The sequence below is a fragment of the Ailuropoda melanoleuca genome, chromosome 16 (genome assembly GCF_002007445.2).
Source record: "Ailuropoda melanoleuca isolate Jingjing chromosome 16, ASM200744v2, whole genome shotgun sequence".
NCBI lineage: Eukaryota > Metazoa > Chordata > Mammalia > Carnivora > Ursidae > Ailuropoda > Ailuropoda melanoleuca.
The window spans coordinates 2,089,800-2,106,102 of NC_048233.1; the positions used below are offsets into that span (position 1 = coordinate 2,089,800).

The 16,303-nt window shown below is 52.2% G+C and overlaps 1 protein-coding gene across 3 annotated transcripts in view; it reads right to left on the reverse strand.

Moving 5' to 3' along the window:
* Positions 1–1,595: 1,595 nt before the first annotated feature.
* Positions 1,596–16,303, reverse strand: part of WNT5B (Wnt family member 5B) — a 28,108-nt gene continuing 13,400 nt past the window's right edge. For 2 of the 3 annotated variants that reach the window (XM_034645036.1, XM_034645035.1), the window contains exons 2-5: positions 14,048–14,199; positions 12,571–12,818; positions 8,249–8,541; positions 1,598–3,125 (exon numbers count right to left, since the gene is read on the reverse strand). In XM_034645036.1, the coding sequence (XP_034500927.1) occupies positions 2,667–3,125; positions 8,249–8,541; positions 12,571–12,818; positions 14,048–14,124 (1,077 nt within the window). In that variant the 5' untranslated portion in view covers positions 14,125–14,199 and the 3' untranslated portion in view covers positions 1,598–2,666. Of the gene's footprint in view, positions 3,126–8,248; positions 8,542–12,570; positions 12,819–13,999; positions 14,200–16,303 lie in introns of those variants that run through there. The other variant, XM_019793742.2, reaches the window with a different exon arrangement.

Consider the following 16,303-nt stretch of genomic DNA (forward strand, 5'->3'; position numbering starts at 1 on the left):
GGAGCCCCTCAGGGCCTGGTTAAAGATTCAGACAGTTGCCCCAGCTCTACCCCAGACCAGCTGGATACAAATCTCTGATGCTGGAGGCCTAGGACTCTGCATTTTTACAGCACACTGAAGTTTGGGACCTGCTCAAGATTTGGAGGTCCTCATCTGGAAACCCAGGAGCAAGAGTTCTGACTGCCACATTCTGTCCCTGCTCTAACAGCGTGTGGTTTCCGAGCAGAAGCTCACTTTCTTAGATTGGTCTTCAGATTTCCCAGCCACATTCTGACAGCATTACTGGTCATGTCACAGACAACTGCCGGTTTCCCAGGGCTTAACACACATGTAATTACAACTTCATCCCAGTCTATTTGGACGATTCAGTCTTTCCTAACCTTGGTGGTCAGTGGCTGCAACAATTGCATTGGCATTTGAACACATGACTTGCTCCCTAGGTCAGAAAGAAAATATTTAATGTTTACTCAATCCCCTTGCCGTAACTCTGCAGAAAGACCTCAAAAGAATTCAGGGATGATGCATCTCCTTTTGTGAACATGAAGGTCACTTTCTGTGGACTAACCACTCACAGCTAATTTCCTGAAGTTTCTAAAGATGAACTGGATTTCGGCTCTTAAACCCTTGGAGCACCTGACATAAGGTAACCCTCCAGGAGTTATGACGGTGATGTAGGGAAGAGCAATAGTGCCAGCCAGGGTCCCAAACCCTTATTATCATGGCTGATCTGTGTGACCAAGTTCGTTTGGCTAAATGCCAGCTAATGAAGTCAAGGACATGGTTTGTCTCTTTTGTAGGCTGGTCGACTTCAGTCACTTTCTCTCATGGACTATTCATCTTGAAAATGTCAACCAAAGGAATCTGAGTAATAGCGTGAGGAATAGGGTGAAACAACCCTAGGTCTGATGTTCTTTGATGACAAGTCAGGAGGTCCTGGTTTAGGCCCTAAGGACACAAGTCGTATACATGGCCATGATTCCAATTCATACAGATTCTCTTTTAGATTGTTTTGCAATATAATTTGCTCATTATGACCCAAGGGGACTCCTTAATTCCACTACTTCCCCAGAAGTAACCTTTTCTAGAATAAAACCAGTGTCTTTATGGGGTGACTCACTGGGTCATGTGCAGGCTGGTCACGCCAGTGCACCTGGATCAACGTGTCCTAGGAACTACTTCCTCCCTTTCTAGAAAAGAACATCTCCCTTCGTGGATCCTCCATGAGCTCTGCCCTCCTCTCTCTCCTGGCTCCAGATTCTGGAGTCTGAGACTGGACATGGCAACACAGAGAAGCCTGCAGAGAGCGTCCCCACCACCTTGTGCTTTACCAAGGACCCAGTGAACAAACCAGGGGTGACCGGGTGGGCTGTAGGGTGGGAGAAGAAGGGAAGGTCACCATGAGGTTTGAACTGAAATCTCTGAATTCTTTTGTTTGTAATAGTAATGGTAATAGCTAACATTTACGAGTATCTAACTTTGTGCTGGCCCTTTGGGAGTGCTTAAATGCTTTACCTTATTTAATTCTCATAATATTCTGTCTCTGTCTCCAACCATCAGACTAGAGGCCTGAAAAGTTTCCATTTCCTTACCCTCCTCCACACGTGTGCCATGTAGCAGGGTTCTAAGGATCAGATCAAAAAGAAAAGGAGACTCATGAAAGATAATCCTGTGTCGAAAGAAGGAAAGGGAGAGACACTCCAGGGAAGGGTATTTAATGTCAGAGAGAAACTGTACATCTGAGGCAGAGATGAAAAGAGCGTGCCAGGCCAGCCGAGCCTGACCTGGCTGCACATCCTGTCACTCGGGGCACCCCCCCACCCCCGTAGTGGAGGAAGTGACAGCAGCAGCATCCCGTTTCCTCTCCCTGTGGGAGCACAGTGCAACGTTCACTCGGTCCAGTTACGCTCCTGGCTGTCTGTGGCTCAGGCACAACCATTCAGTTCATCTCTCTCCTAACATGTCAGGCCATTGACCCCCATTCCCCTTGGTCCAGGGAACCGGTGGCAGGGCCTAATGAACTGTGGAGGGAGAGTAATTCTCGCTGGACAGACAGGCCTGGGAGTCTGTGGAGGTGCAGGTCCCTTTGTGGTCACCTGTCAGAGATGACATCGGACTTCTGCTCATTCCTGTAACTGTGGATTCTGCCAGGATGCACACGAGTGAAAGGGTAAGAAAGCACCGGGCCTCTTCCGGAACCAATCAGTATTCTGGACAAGATCCTGAAGACCGGATGGTGTAAGCTGAGTTCCTGCCACCTTGCACAGGGCCTCCTGGCCTAATGACAGGGTCAGGGGCAGTCATCCAGGCGACAAAGACTCCAGACTTCCAGACAAAATCATCTTCTCCACCTAACCGCCACTTGTCTCCTCAAGGCCACGGTGCATAGACAGTGAATAGCCCCAAGCCCCTCCATCCTGAGGGTCCCCGCCAGAGGGAGGGGGGGAAAGCCCCTGGCCCCCCACCCGCGGGGAGCAGAGAACCAGGACAGTGCAATCCTCCAAGATCTCCAGCATCTCTTAAATAAGCTTTTCCTTTCCATTTTCTTCTTTTAATTATTTACCATCCATCCCTTTATTTATACAAATATAAAATAGATTTATATAGATTTATATAATATAAACTTTGTGAGGCGGAGCGGAGAGCAGGCCAGACGAGCGGACCCCCGGCTATTTACAGACGTACTGGTCGACGATCTCCGTGCACTTCTTGCACTTGACGTAGCAGCACCAGTGGAATTTGCAGTGGCAGCGCTCCACCTGCACGCTCTTGAACTGGTCGTAGCCGCGGCCGCAGCACATGAGCTCGCAGCCGTCCATGCCCTCCGACGTCTTGTTGCACAGGCGGCCCTGCGTGCCCAGCGAGCCGGTGGTCTCGTTGCGCAGGCAGTAGTCTGGGCTGGGGTCCACGTAGACCAGGTCCTCCGGGGTGGGCTGGTTGAAGCGGCTGTTGACCAGCTCCAGCTTGCCCCTGCGGGTGATGCGCATGGCGGCCGCGCTGTCGTACTTCTCCTTCAGCTGGTCCCCCACCTTGCGGAACTCAGCCAGCTGCAGCCAGCACGTCTTGAGGCTGCAGGACCCCGAGACGCCGTGGCATTTGCAGGCCACGTCGGCCATCCTGTACACCGCCTGAGGGGAGGAGAGAGAGGGCGATCAGAGGGAGCGCCCCGCGGGCCGTCAGGAGGGAGGCTGGGGGCGCCAGAGGCCAAACACGGAAGAGGGCTGGGGGGGGGGAGTCGTTTTTCAAAGGTACAGAAGGATCTTTCCAGGAAGCTCAGTTACCCACATTGAAAGCAGATAAAAGGAGCACCACATAGGAAAACACTGGGAAGGGGTGCCTGGGTGGCTCAGTCGGTTAAGCGTCACTTTCGGCTCAGGTCATGATGCCAGAGTCCTGGGATGGAGTCCCACATCCCTCTGAGTGGGGAACCTGTTTCTCCCTCTGCCTGCTGCTCCCCCTGCTTGTGTGCTTGGTCTCTCTCTAAATAAATAAATAAAATCTTAAAAACAAAAAGAAAAAAAAGAGGAAAAACACTGGGGACTCAATGTTCATATCTGATCGGCTCCAAGGATGATGGCATTTGGTGCCCTTGCCCTTCCTACTTTGTCCGTTTCTTATTACTTGAAACTTGTTATGATAACCCACATCATCTTTACAATCAGGAAAAAAGAGGCTATTTCTATCTTGCGCAAAGTCTCAAACAAATACAAACCAACAAACCATGTCCAGCTTTTGCATGAGATGGAGTACAGCTGGAAAACAAAAAAGAAAACAAAACAAAAAAACCCAATCATATTACCAGCCTGCGACAGAAACTGCTGGCGTAGCCCTGGTTTGCCCAAAGCTCTCCATGACTCCACCAAATCCCCTAAGAACTAAACAGCCCCCTTTTCTGTGTTAACATTTGGTCATTAAGTTCACGGAGTCATAGGGGCCTCACCACAAACCACACGGTACTTGTGAACAAGACCATTTTCTTGCACCCCAGACACCCCCTGGAGTGGCGGAGTGGGGAGGAAGGGGGTGGGGCCCTGGGCGGGCAAGAGCGGGTCGCTGGGCCCACCGACAGGGGTGATTCATCTGAAAACAAATCCATCCCGAAGCCACTGAACCACAACAATGTGCAGTGGATCTGAACTTGGGTTATCCCAAATCAAAATTTTAAAAAGCAAGAGTCGACCAGAATGCTGCTTACAAAGTGCTTTTCAATGAAAGCATCCTGATGCATTGTGTCCAATGGCCCTGGCAACCGGCCCAGGCGTACAGATGGCAAGATAAAAATGCAAGCCCGCTGCAGAACGTTTTCTTATGCCACAGCCATTGTCACCGACTGAGTTGGGACTCATTTTTCAAGGGTTTCTCTCAGATTTCTTTTCAAGAGTCCCCAGATTGTGTCTTTATTCAGTGCCATGCCGACACCACTGCAGGTGCAAGAAATAGCTTCACCGTCATCAGCTCGTATTACTATTGTCAAAACTCTCCCTGGTTTTTTTATTTTTTATTTTTTCCTGGTGTGGACTTATCCCTACTATTTTGTGGTGGCGAAACTGAAGCTCCAGAGAGGCTCAGTAATCTCTTCGGGGCCACCCAGAAGGGAGTCAGAATGACTAGTACTTTTGCACTCCAGTCTTGGGGCTTAAAAACGGCTTAGTGTAGAGAAGGAAGGAGGCTCCTCCCCAAGGTTAAAGGCACCAGCAGTGGGCTGGCAGCTCCAGGCCCAGGGCATAAAGGAACCAACACCCCATTCCAACAGGCACTTCAAAGACTGGGGTCTGCAATTACCCTCTTCTGGCACAAATCCCCCCGTCTGAGCTGGGGCCCGACATTCCTCTGGAAATGGTCCTTGGTTTGGAGAGGAGGCCAGGCATCTGGCGCTACTGGAAGCAGGAAACATTAAGGGTCTAAAACTGTGTACCCTGCCACTAAGTGACCAAGGGGACAGGATAAGCATCTCTCCTGGGAGCCGACACTTAGGGGGATTTGAGGAAGGAGAGCTGAAGAAGACTGCACAGAGTAAGAACAAATCCGAGAGGAAACTGCATCACGGATCTTCAATACGGAGACATTCATTCCACCCCCCTCTATGAAGAAAGACGCCGTAATAGTTGTATTCTTAACTATTTTACTATTGATGATATATAGAAGCTCTTCTGACAGGAGAAGGAGGAAAAAAAATCTCAATTTTAGCCTTTCCTGCTAACTGGAAAAGCAATAAAAGCTGATTTTTAAAACATTTTCTTAGTTCTACATCTTGCCTCCTGGAAAAGCCCTAAGTCCCTCTTCTGCACGGTCTCCTGGTGTGACTGAGCTTGGTAACTGATAGGAATGTCAGGAGGATTAAGCAGCTTTTATCTAGAAAATACTTAAGCCCTTGAGTGACAAGGAAGTATCAACCCACCTCTCTGGCCATCAATGTCTAAAATGGGGTTGCTAGAGACTCGCAAAGGCCAAGAGAAATTTCCTGCAAAGTATGCCCCAGATTTACTCTGTGGCCAAGATGTCAGGTCCTAGATATTCTATTAAAAAAAAATCGATTGGGGCGCCTGGCTGGCTCAGACGGGGAAGCGTGCAACCCTTGATCTCAGGGTTGGGAGTCTGAGCCTCATGTTGGGTGTAGAGATGACTTAAAGTCTTGAACTGGTTGTAAAATACAAATCCAGGGACTTTTCAATTCCTGCCACCACTTTAGTCTTTCTCAAGGAATTTTTTTGTGTAGGTGTGAGGAGGTGGGAGGTGAATACCTTTGGCCTCAGATGGTGATTGATGGCGGAGGCCTGCTCCTTGGAGAGGGGGTAAAAAATAGAGAGGGACAGGAATTCCCAACCTGGCGCAGACAGAAGCCGAGGAAGAGATAAAGGCCGTGGAAGAGGTGTGGAGACTGGGGGAAGGGGGCCCAAAGGCAGGGAGACAGACAGAGGAAGACAGGGAAGGTGTGTAAGTGAGAAACAAGGCAGATGGAAGGAAGGTTGGCCAAGATAAGGGCCAGAACAAACAAACAAACAATTAAGGGCAATAAAATGAGGAGCCAGAAGAAGTGGGGTCAAGACTGTGACTGAAAGGGAGCCCAGATTAGGAGGAATGCCTAGTCATCTCAGCGTCTGCTATGCCCCAAGGATAGCTCAGAGCAGAGACAGGAAACAGCCTTCCATGAATTTGACCTCTTCCTATGGGAACTTTGCCCTGATTCATATGCGCCCACCCACCCGCAAGGACAGCAGAGAGTGTTGCACAGAGCTGTAGAAGGAAATACCTGTGCTCAGGAAGCTCCAGCCAGTGGGAGGAGAAGTAGGCCAGACCTCAAAAGGGAGCAGATAACCTACCGCAGTTCAGATGCACAGAAACCACAATGATGGGGGATGAGGGAGATTTTAAGGAATAGGTAGTATTTGAACTGGGATCTTAAAAAATGGATAGAATTTGGGCATTTGGGAGATAAAGTGAAGGTCTTAACCTTTTTTTTTTTTTTTTTTTACCAGTCTCTCATGGTTAGATCCCCAAAGACTGACAAGCAGACTTCCAAGCAGAGAGGAAGGAGGATATCCTGGGGGACAGAGGTGGCCCCCAGATGCCCACAGCATGGAAGGTCATCCAAGGCAGCGCTGTTCTCTGTGGTTTGAACCAGAGCAACAACCAGAACTCCTAACACTGCCCCAGATTAACACCACCCCTCACACCCACACCTAGCCTCTGGATATGAGTTCTGAAAGGAAGACACCGGGCTAATCCAACTGTAATTCCAACGTGATGTCACACTCTAGACGAGACTAACTTTACACCAGCCTACCATATTCTACCAAGCCAACATCACAGACCCCGGTTCATAGAAAAGCCATTTCAGTTCCACTGATTTGATACATGCTCCTATGAAACATGAGTCAATCTTTTAAATTGGTAAATACTTCTTTAGAAATATATCCATATCCTGTTACTGAATCACCAATGAACCGACATTAACTTTCTGAATTGATTTCAAGAAACTGCTAGCTCCATTGTTTCATTAGTTCATCTTTGGTCTCATGACAGTATCTTGCCTGGGCCCCTGAGCCAGCTGCCTCAACACAGACCTGGATGCAGAAAACACACCCAGAAAGAAGTCTGTGGTCCCCCCGGCCCTGTGCCTGAAGCCACTCCTCCCACCCAGCATTCAGACATCACACCTCTCTATAAGGGGGACCCTGATGCACCCCCACACTCCCCTCCACATGTGATAACCCGGAACCAGCAGCAAGCAGAGCTTCTGCCTGAGCGAGCCCTCCGTTTCCCGAGGCAGAGGCAGACCATGTCAGGAGCAGCAAAGGGAAGTGGAGATGGAGCCTGTGCTCCGAGGTGAGGTCCTCACGAGCGAGGTGCAGTCAGAGAAGGCACGTGCCCTCCGCCACACCATCAAGGAAGCCTAGAGCCATTGGCCAGGTATGCTCTGCGCGTGCAGTAAACCACTCTCACCTCAAAACCCACATTTGAGTGTCTACTGAAACTCAACAGTCACAAACAGTCACGTCTCACGTGAGATTGGTGAGACAGCCTTCAAAAGACGGTTCTCTCTCCCACTCAGCTCCTGCACGGCGCTCTGGGTGTAGAAATGTGTCTGCCACTTGCACCGACACGCGCTTGTGGATCAGGCCTCTGGATGTGCATGACAGCAGCTCCTAAAAGTCACCTGCACCTCTCACAAATCATAAGCCCTACGCTAGGTCTAACAGCCTTAACTTCCAACCATCCTATCTGCTAGAGCTACGTAGGAGGGTCAGTGAAGACAAGAACTCCACTTCGAGGGGCACCTGGGTGGCTCAGTCCTTAAGCGTCTGCCTTCGGCTCAGGTCATAATCCCAGGGTCCTGGGATCAAGCCCCACCTTGGGCTCCCAGCTCATCAGGGAGCCTGCTTCTCCCTCTCCCTCTGCTGCTCCCCCTGCTTGTGTTCCCTGTCAAATAAATAAATAAAATCTTAAAACAAAACAAAACAAAACAAAACTCTACTTCAAGCGTCTGCAATCCTGATGACAGGGCTGCGCCTAAGTGTTCTAGGGACAGCTGTCCTATCCCTATAAACAAGGTTTATAAAAATGACAATCGCAGGTGCCCAGTTGGGGAATGGAGCCTCGTGAAATGGATCAGGTTGGCAATGCGAACATCTAGGTTGGCCCCTGTAGGTAAGAATCCCCGTGGTCGGGACGACCCCCTTCCTCGTGGCCCGGCCGCGGCCCAGGAACGGCTGGGTAGCCCACGTGCGGAGGTGCGGGAGCCCCAGCTTACCCTCCGCCCCGCCTCGTTGTTCTGCAGGTTCATGAGCACTCGGCCTTGCTCCTCCGACCCCTTGGCAAAGTTCTTCTCCCGCTCGCGGGCATCCACGAACTCCTTAGCAAAGCGGTAGCCGTACTCCACGTTGTCCCCGCAGCCGCCCCACAGCCAGTCCCGGGGAAGGTCCTTGGGCCGCGCCGACCGGCTGCAGCCGCACGTGGAGAGCTCCCCCTCCCTGCAAGCCCGGCTGATGGCGTTCACCACCCCGGCGGCGCTCACCGCGTAGGTGAAGGCGGTCTCCCGGCTCCCTGCAAGAAAAGGCGGGAGAGGGGGTGAGGGATGCCAGCTCCCGACGGAGGCCCTTTCTTTCCGTTGGCCTCTCCCGCACCCAACACCACCGCCTGGCCTGTAACACTCCCAGGAGGGGAAACCGCGTCAGGAGGAACACCCTACACTTCCCTGGCTCTAACGGTTAGAAACGTCTCTTGATAATGAGCAGAAATTTGCTTCCTCTACCCAGTGAACACACAGACTAGAATGAATCCCTCTAGCCCTGACCCACACCGACATCCATCCCAGGGAAGGGAACACAGCCAGTAGATTCTGAGGAGGCAGATCTAAATGGAGGGGAGAGTGGGCATTAAGGAGTTTATGGGACATATGGGATGAACAGAATGAGCGGGAGTAGAAATCATGGGACCGATAGGACTCTGTATCCTAGCAAAACCCTCTCGCTCACCGCTGCCAATTTCTCACCACTCGACGGGCCACACATCTGTCTTTTTTATTGTTGCCATTATCTAAGCTAGACAGTGGCAGAGACTAGGAGGAGAAGTGAGCCGGAATTACAATATCCAGAATCATCCACGCTGTTTCCCTCTGTCTTCCACGGGATCCACGCTGCCTCCCAGCTTGAGAGCACCGGGGAACCACATCTCCAGGACACTCAGCGTGATCTCTCCGAATGTCCAGGTCACTTCCAGTAGACACTCTGAACTGTGTTCCCCTCTATTGCTGTAGTGAACCACTGAAAAACTCCTATTATGCACGTTCCACTTCCATAAAAATGTTTATAAAAAATAATACTCAGCCACCAGGGAAATGCAAATCACCCTGAGGGGACGCCCGGGTGGCTCAGTCAGTTAAGCGTCTGCCTTCAGCTCAGGTCATGATTCCAGGGTCCTGGGATGGAGCCCCACATTGGGCTCTCTGCCTGGCACGGAGTCTGCTTCTCCCTCTACCCCTCCTCCCTGCTTGTGCGCTCTCTCGCTCACTCTCTCATGCTTGCTCTCTCTCTCTCAAATAAATAAATAAAATCTTTGGGGAAAAAAAAAGAAGCAGACATCCCCTAATCCTGTTCTGGCAGGTGGAGACGGACGCAGTCTACAATCCTCAATAGGTCTAGACTGATCTCCCACTTTGTCCTCCTTCCTGATTGTCTAGCCAGGACACGGTCAAGCTTGCAACCAGACCAGACTGGGCAAGTCAGTTTTTCTCAAGGAACCAGAGGTCAGCTTCTGGTCAGATGTGGACTAGGAGCAGGACCAGAAAAACCCAGTTGAGGCGGGAAGTCACACTCATGATTCAGCCATCAGGACTGACATCTTAGTCAGTGCTGACCCACTGCCAGAGACCAGGGCTCTATCTAATCAAGGGTAGTCAGACTAGGAGAATGAGCAAGCAGGATGCTAGGGTGACCAACAGGCTTGCAGGGAGGAGGTCCTCTTGCCCTCTGCGAGGGAGTCATGCCTGAGAGGTCTTCCTGAGAAGTCTCAGACCCCTGACCTGGCAGCCTGGGATAGGGAGGAGCCCCTATCAGCATCCCACCCACTGTGACTCTTCCTTTTCACAGCATTCCTCAGCGAAGCGGGCTGGGTTTTCAGGGCAACCCAGCCCATCATCTTTTAACGACTTTAATCACCAGAATGTTCGTTCTTACAGTAAGTTGAAAAATGCCTCCCAGTAACTTCCATGCTGCAGTCGGCTGTCTAACCCCTTCCCATTTGACAGCCTTTCAGCATTTGAAAACAACTGATAGGCCTTTTATGTTTTGTCTTTTCCAGGCTCCATATGTCTGATTTTCTTCCTCAGTTCTTTAACAAACATGCTTCTCAGAACTGCCTTTCAAAATAATGTGCCTGCGTCTGAGCATAATGCTGCAGACACTATACGCTTTGACAGTCCTGGCCTATCGTGATGGGTTCAGATCCCAAGCTGTCCTCAGGTGGGTCAGCTGTCCCTCCAAAAGCTCTGACGCTTTTGGTTGGGGGCACCGAGGGTTAGGCACCGAGAGTGGGCAGCTCTGCTTTCCTGGAGAGCAACTGGGTCCTCTGGTAAGTACAGACTACGAGTGCTACTCTCAGCCAGCAAAACATAACAAAGGGCTTCAGAATGCACAAGCAAGGTGGGAGGTCATGAAGTCATTCACTCGACACATTTAGCAAGTGCTTTCCTTCTCTATATGTGAAACAACTAAACGGAAACTCAAACCATCTCAAGGATAAGGGCTAATAAACCCACAGTCATGGAGCTGCTAGAGAGACCTAGCATCTTCCCCCTCCAAGGAGACAGCAGGACAGGAGCCTGCCCTCTCTCTGTTCCACAGTAGTTCCACCCAACTACGAGGAAGGTGCCCCCATGCGCCCCGACCAAGGCAGGGCGAAGGGCCACTGCCTCCTTCCAAGCTGCTCTGCTGCCCTCTGGTGGTGGACTCTTGCAGCAGCTTCAAAGAAGGCAGGACTTTCCTAGAAGTCAGGTATAGACAAGAGAGCTGGGAGCGAGGATTCCCCAGGAGCCACTCTGGGCCCCAGGGTATGAATGGAGGATAGCTCCCCAGGTAGCATAAGTCTTCAGGGAAGCTACAAAAAGAAACTGTGAAAATAAGGCAAGCAGAGGGTTCCGTTCTTAACAGAATAGGGTCCAGAGAGGATGGGAGGGTTGGCTTGCTCAAGTCATTCCCCCAAGCCAGTCGGCACCCAGTGGCATTTCCATTCCTGCTAATTCCTTCCTTTCCTCAAGTAAAGCTCACTTTTTGCCCCTCATTCAAACAAAATTACACACGAAAAGAATCTAGCCCACGTCAGGCCCGCATTAGGTCCCAAAGGGACATTAGTTCCCTGAAAATAATTTGTGGATGCCTCTATCTACACCTGGGGTCCTCCTGTTCTTCTCACCCAGAACCCAGCACAGGGAGTGCTGCTAAGACTTTACCAGATACTAAGTGTATTTGGGAAGAATCAATAAATTATGAATGATTCCCACTTAACTCCAAGTCCATTCTTTTAGGAAAGCTGCCCAATAAGACTGTGGCAGGAACACTCCTTGTCTAGACCTTGAGTTGATACTAAAGGAAGGACGAGGGCAGCAAGATTCAAAGCATACTTTCCCCTGGTCCTCACTTGTCAATATGGGTAGGGGAAAGAGGTCAGGAGGTAGGGGCCCTTCCTCATACCCTGCTTGCTGCTAAAATTGTTCTTCAGGAAAAACTCAGCCTCAGGTAACTCCCAAATGCCTTCCATCCTTGGAGGGGAAATACTTTTGGAGAATGGGAGACAGGAGAATACAGTGCCCTAACACCTTCCTTCTATGGCCCTGGGGATCAGACCCAGTAGAATAGGGCCGGATTTCTCAATTTCTTGCCAGGGAGGGGAGGATTGCATTTCAAAAGGACCTAAAACAATTAGACCCCAGATCACACCTCCATCTAAGCAATAGGGCAGCCAGAGAGTCCGAGAGCAGGGGATAGGGGAAGGGACAGGAATCCAGGAAGAGGTGGCCTCTCATCTTTCTTATGGGTCTTTCCCCTTCCCCCACATTCACACACATCCCTTTGGAATGAAAAAGCCAGGACTGGATCTGAGTCAGGTAAATGACAGCTATCACCAATTTGGCCCAAAGTTTCCCTCTCTCTCTCTCTCTCTCCCTCTCAAGGTCCAAACGGCAGAGGCAAAAATCATCTAGACTTTCAGGGATGCAATTTTCGGTTTTCTACCCAATGCTGTCAAACCCCCACCCCTCCACCCCACCCCGTGCTGAGACAAAGGGCGGTGGCAGTGGGCACGTCCATGAATCCACTCAGACCCAGCTCAGCTGTCCGGCCACCTTCCCGGAGGAGTCGCCCGCTGACTGCCTCAGAAGGGGTGAAGCTGGGAGCGGAGGGCATGGCGAATGCTAGCTGGGTGGCGCAGGCGTCTGAGAGTCTTGTGTGCATCTCCCCCTCCCCTTGCACACCGCTCCAAGCCTCGGAGAGCTTACCCAGACATGTGCGAGGGCTCTCAGTGCCAGGCCTGGGAGTGAGGCCGGCTGCTCTAGCCGGCCATGTGTCGGTGGGCTCTTACCTATCTGCATGACTCTCCCGAAGACAGACGCGTTGTCCACCGTGCTACAGTTCCACCGCCGCTGCCGGAACTGGTACTGGCACTCCTTGATGCCCGTCTTGGCTCCCTCCCCAATATAGGCCATGTGCTCCTGGTACAGTTGGCACAGCTTCCTCTGGCCAGGGGAGAGCCCAGGAAGCTGGCTGCACACGGGCTGGGCACCGATGATAAACATCTCGGGTCTCTGCACCGGGTTCATAGCTAATGACCTACAGTGAAGATCCAGAAAGGGGACAAAAGGCCACGGGGTGAGCCTATGCTGTGTGCAGCATGAAGTCATTCATTCACCAGTCAGCAAGTGCTTTCCTTCGATGTGCAAGGCACTGTGCTAAGGGTTTGAAAAGGAAACTTCCTAAAACAGAGGTCCTGCCTTCAAAGGGCATTGTAGGGAAACCAAGGCACAGATGCAGATGACACAGGCAATGTCAAGGGCCAAAGCCAGACTTGAGCTTCTGGGTCCACAGTGATCAGGCAGAGAAAGAACGCTTACAGACGGAGAGAAGATTCTGTGAGGCAATGGCCAGGCTGTGAAGTGGGTCTGAAAGGATGGGAGGCAGCCAGAGGAGGGGGACAGAGAGGGCAGGGGACATTCATTCCAGGCAGAGGACAGAAACAGCCAAACCTCAACTGGAGAGAGCATGACTTATTCAGGGAGTACGGGTGATTCATTTGCTTTAGCCCGAGCGCAGGGTGTGTGTTGGAAAGCAATAAATTCCTTCAAGGAGGCTGCCCTTATGCCTTGCAAACGGAAGCCGATTCACATACATCACAGCACAGTCTGGATGTTCTCATCTCCATATCCCACCCACAAATCCCCCAACCCGCTCTGTCCGTTCAGGGCTCTGGCTTTGGCTCATCCTCTACCAGATACAGTGAAGTGTTCAGTTAGACGCGAAGACTGTGGATGCCCCGTCTGGCTGAGTAGGAATGTGAGCGGGGCCAGACCAGGCAAGATACGTGGGCAGGGCCAGCCGTTTCCAGGTTGACTTGGCCATGACAATAGTCTTAAAAACACAAAAGAAAGCCACACAACGGTCCTGCAGATCGAGATCTCAACCTCTCATCTGGTCATCAGACGTATAAAAAGGGAATCCTGCTCTCCTTGCCCCCGCCAGAAAAAAAGAAATCAATATTCTTATTGATCCAGTGGCAACGCAAGAGCCATTTCTAACAGCCCGTGGGGATGGAGGAAGGTCCGGAAAAGGGAAAGCGGACGGGATCAGAGGGAAAAACCAAACGAACTAATCCTTCGTCCTCGCTGAACCTTTACCTCTGGGGCTTGTGAGAGAAAAGGCTGTCCTAGTTTTCCTGGGATAAAAGTGGTTCTTAGGATTCCTACGAATAAAGGGATGATCACAACACACGGTGACCCTTCTCCACATTTAATTACCAAAGGAGGCGTAGGTTGTAGAGAAGGGCCTCAGCCCCTCTCACTCACCACCAGGAGCTGGCTTCGGCCGGAAGCTGGGCCCAGCTGGACAGCAGAGCAGCGGCGAGCAGCAGCGGGCTGGGCATGGTGGGCCTCGGCCTCCGCCCTCCCCAGTGCCCTGGGAAGACCCCGGGGGCGGTCGGCTTCCGAAATGGGGCTCCCTGGAGAAGACAGAATGGAGGGAGAATCAATGTGGAGGTACAGCCAGTGAGGCAGGATAGGGGGTGAGGAGGAGGGGGGGGCTCGCCAAAGATGAGCTGGGGGGGGTCTAAGGTCAAGGTCTGCAACCCCCACAAAGAGATTCAGCCTCTTTCCATCCTCCATCTCCTACTGCTACTCTTCTCACCAGGGGAGCGCTTTTGTGTCTCTTACCCCAAACTGTGGGAACCCTACCCAGGACCTCATTCCAAAGGAAAAAATGAGCCCGAGAAACCAGAAAAGAGAAATGAAAACAAGTCATTTCCAGGACACAGCTGCTCCAGGTAGCATCAAGGGAGATGCTTCGGTTGCTGCAGCGCACACCTGTCCTTCCAGAACACCCAGAGAACCAGGGCATCACCCACTCCTCCCTACGTCTCACTCCAGCCAGAGCTGTCCATGGGCTAAGAACTGTGGGTGACTTGGATTAGCCTACAGCCAAATAGGAGTTGTCCCTCCCAGTCTGTACCCTTCTCACTCCAAGGAAGTCTCCACATCCCAGCCCTTGTTTGCCAGGAACAGAGCAGACAGAAGGGCAAGGACTTTGCACTTTCACAGGGCAACTTCTCTGAGAAATGCCATGTGCCTCTAAAGCTCCCTTGGGTGAGGTGGTCTCTTCCTAGGTGGCCTCCTTCCCCTCCTCTGCACTGTGGCCCTAGAGGGGCGGCCAGGAGCACAGACCCCAACAGTGAGCTCCTGGTCTGCAGCCCTGGCCTCAACGGTCTGTGTGGAGGACGCATCTTCCAGAACCAGCAACCCGTTCCCTTGTACTTCAAGAGCTTCCCGCATCTTCGCCTAAGCTATTTGTGACTCACACCGGTGCCTATATCCCGGAAGGAGCACCTTTCCTCCAGCCCTTGGGAACAAACGGAAAATCCTTGCTTCTGGATCCTAGAGCAAATCTATAAAAACACGCCTCCTCCCACTCACCCCCACCTCGTTTCCCCCCTAGCTTCCAGCCAGGGCGTGACCCCACATCTCCAATGAATCTTCTTCCCAGGACCCCTTAACACCTCCAACTCTACACGCCGGCGCACACCCTGGCGCGCGCTCCCAGCCCCCTCCCCACCCCGTCTCACCGCGGGGCTCCCGCGGCCCTGGGTCTCCGGGCTCTCCGGGAGGGGGCGGCAGGGGCTTCGCATCATCAGCCTAGGAGATATTTTTGTCCTGGGGCCACCAAGAGAGGAAGGTGGCCTGAACGGGATCCAGGGAAGCTGGGCCACAGCCTGGTCCCCACCCCCTTTTGGTTTTCCTTCTTGAGGTCTCAGCTGGGGCGGGAGCACCAACAGGCAGGTGTGTGGGGCCGGCAGGGGGCAGATCAAAGAAGAAACTTGCTCCTTCCCCTTTGTCATGCAGAGCCAGCTCGGAAATGATCCGGCCTCTAGCGCGGCCGACTAACAGCTCCCCACACCCTACTTTCCTAACAGACCTCTCCTCCTCTAAAGGATGCCCCCTCCCCCTCGACCTTCTACCCCCCATAAATCCTCCCCGTCCCTCAGGGCAGGAGGTCTGTGAATGCACCGACTGGAACCAAGAGAGATGGAGCAGAGATAGGGCCGGCACCAGAAGCTAATGGCTTTATGGAGGGGAGGGAACCAGGTCCAGAGTGGGGAGGACCAGAGAAGAGCTTCAAAGGGTTTCCTTGTGCAAACATCCTCAACTCCACCTACCAGTCCTTCTTGGGGACTGAGGAGTCAGAGCTGCCCCCATTCCCTGTGGTCCTCGTCCCTCCCCCACATCTACCCTCCCACCACCGCTCCTCCCGCCTGCCCCACATACACCCTTACACGTTTCCACTGCCAGAGAGCCGAGTTCTGTCTCCCAACGGGTGACACTTCTTATCCCCCCCAGGATGCCCTCCTCACACCAGCGTCTCTCACTTCTGCCACACCTTTTCCTCAAGCTCCTGTGAAATCTTTCTGGTTCTGCAACTCCTAGGTTCAACTGAGGACACATGGTGGGGGGGGGGAGCACGGTTTCTGAGCCAAGGACAGGAGTCCCTGCCTGCTAACGGTCACTGTGGCTTTGACTCCCCAGTGACAGGCCAGCTAGGGCCAAACTTCCCAA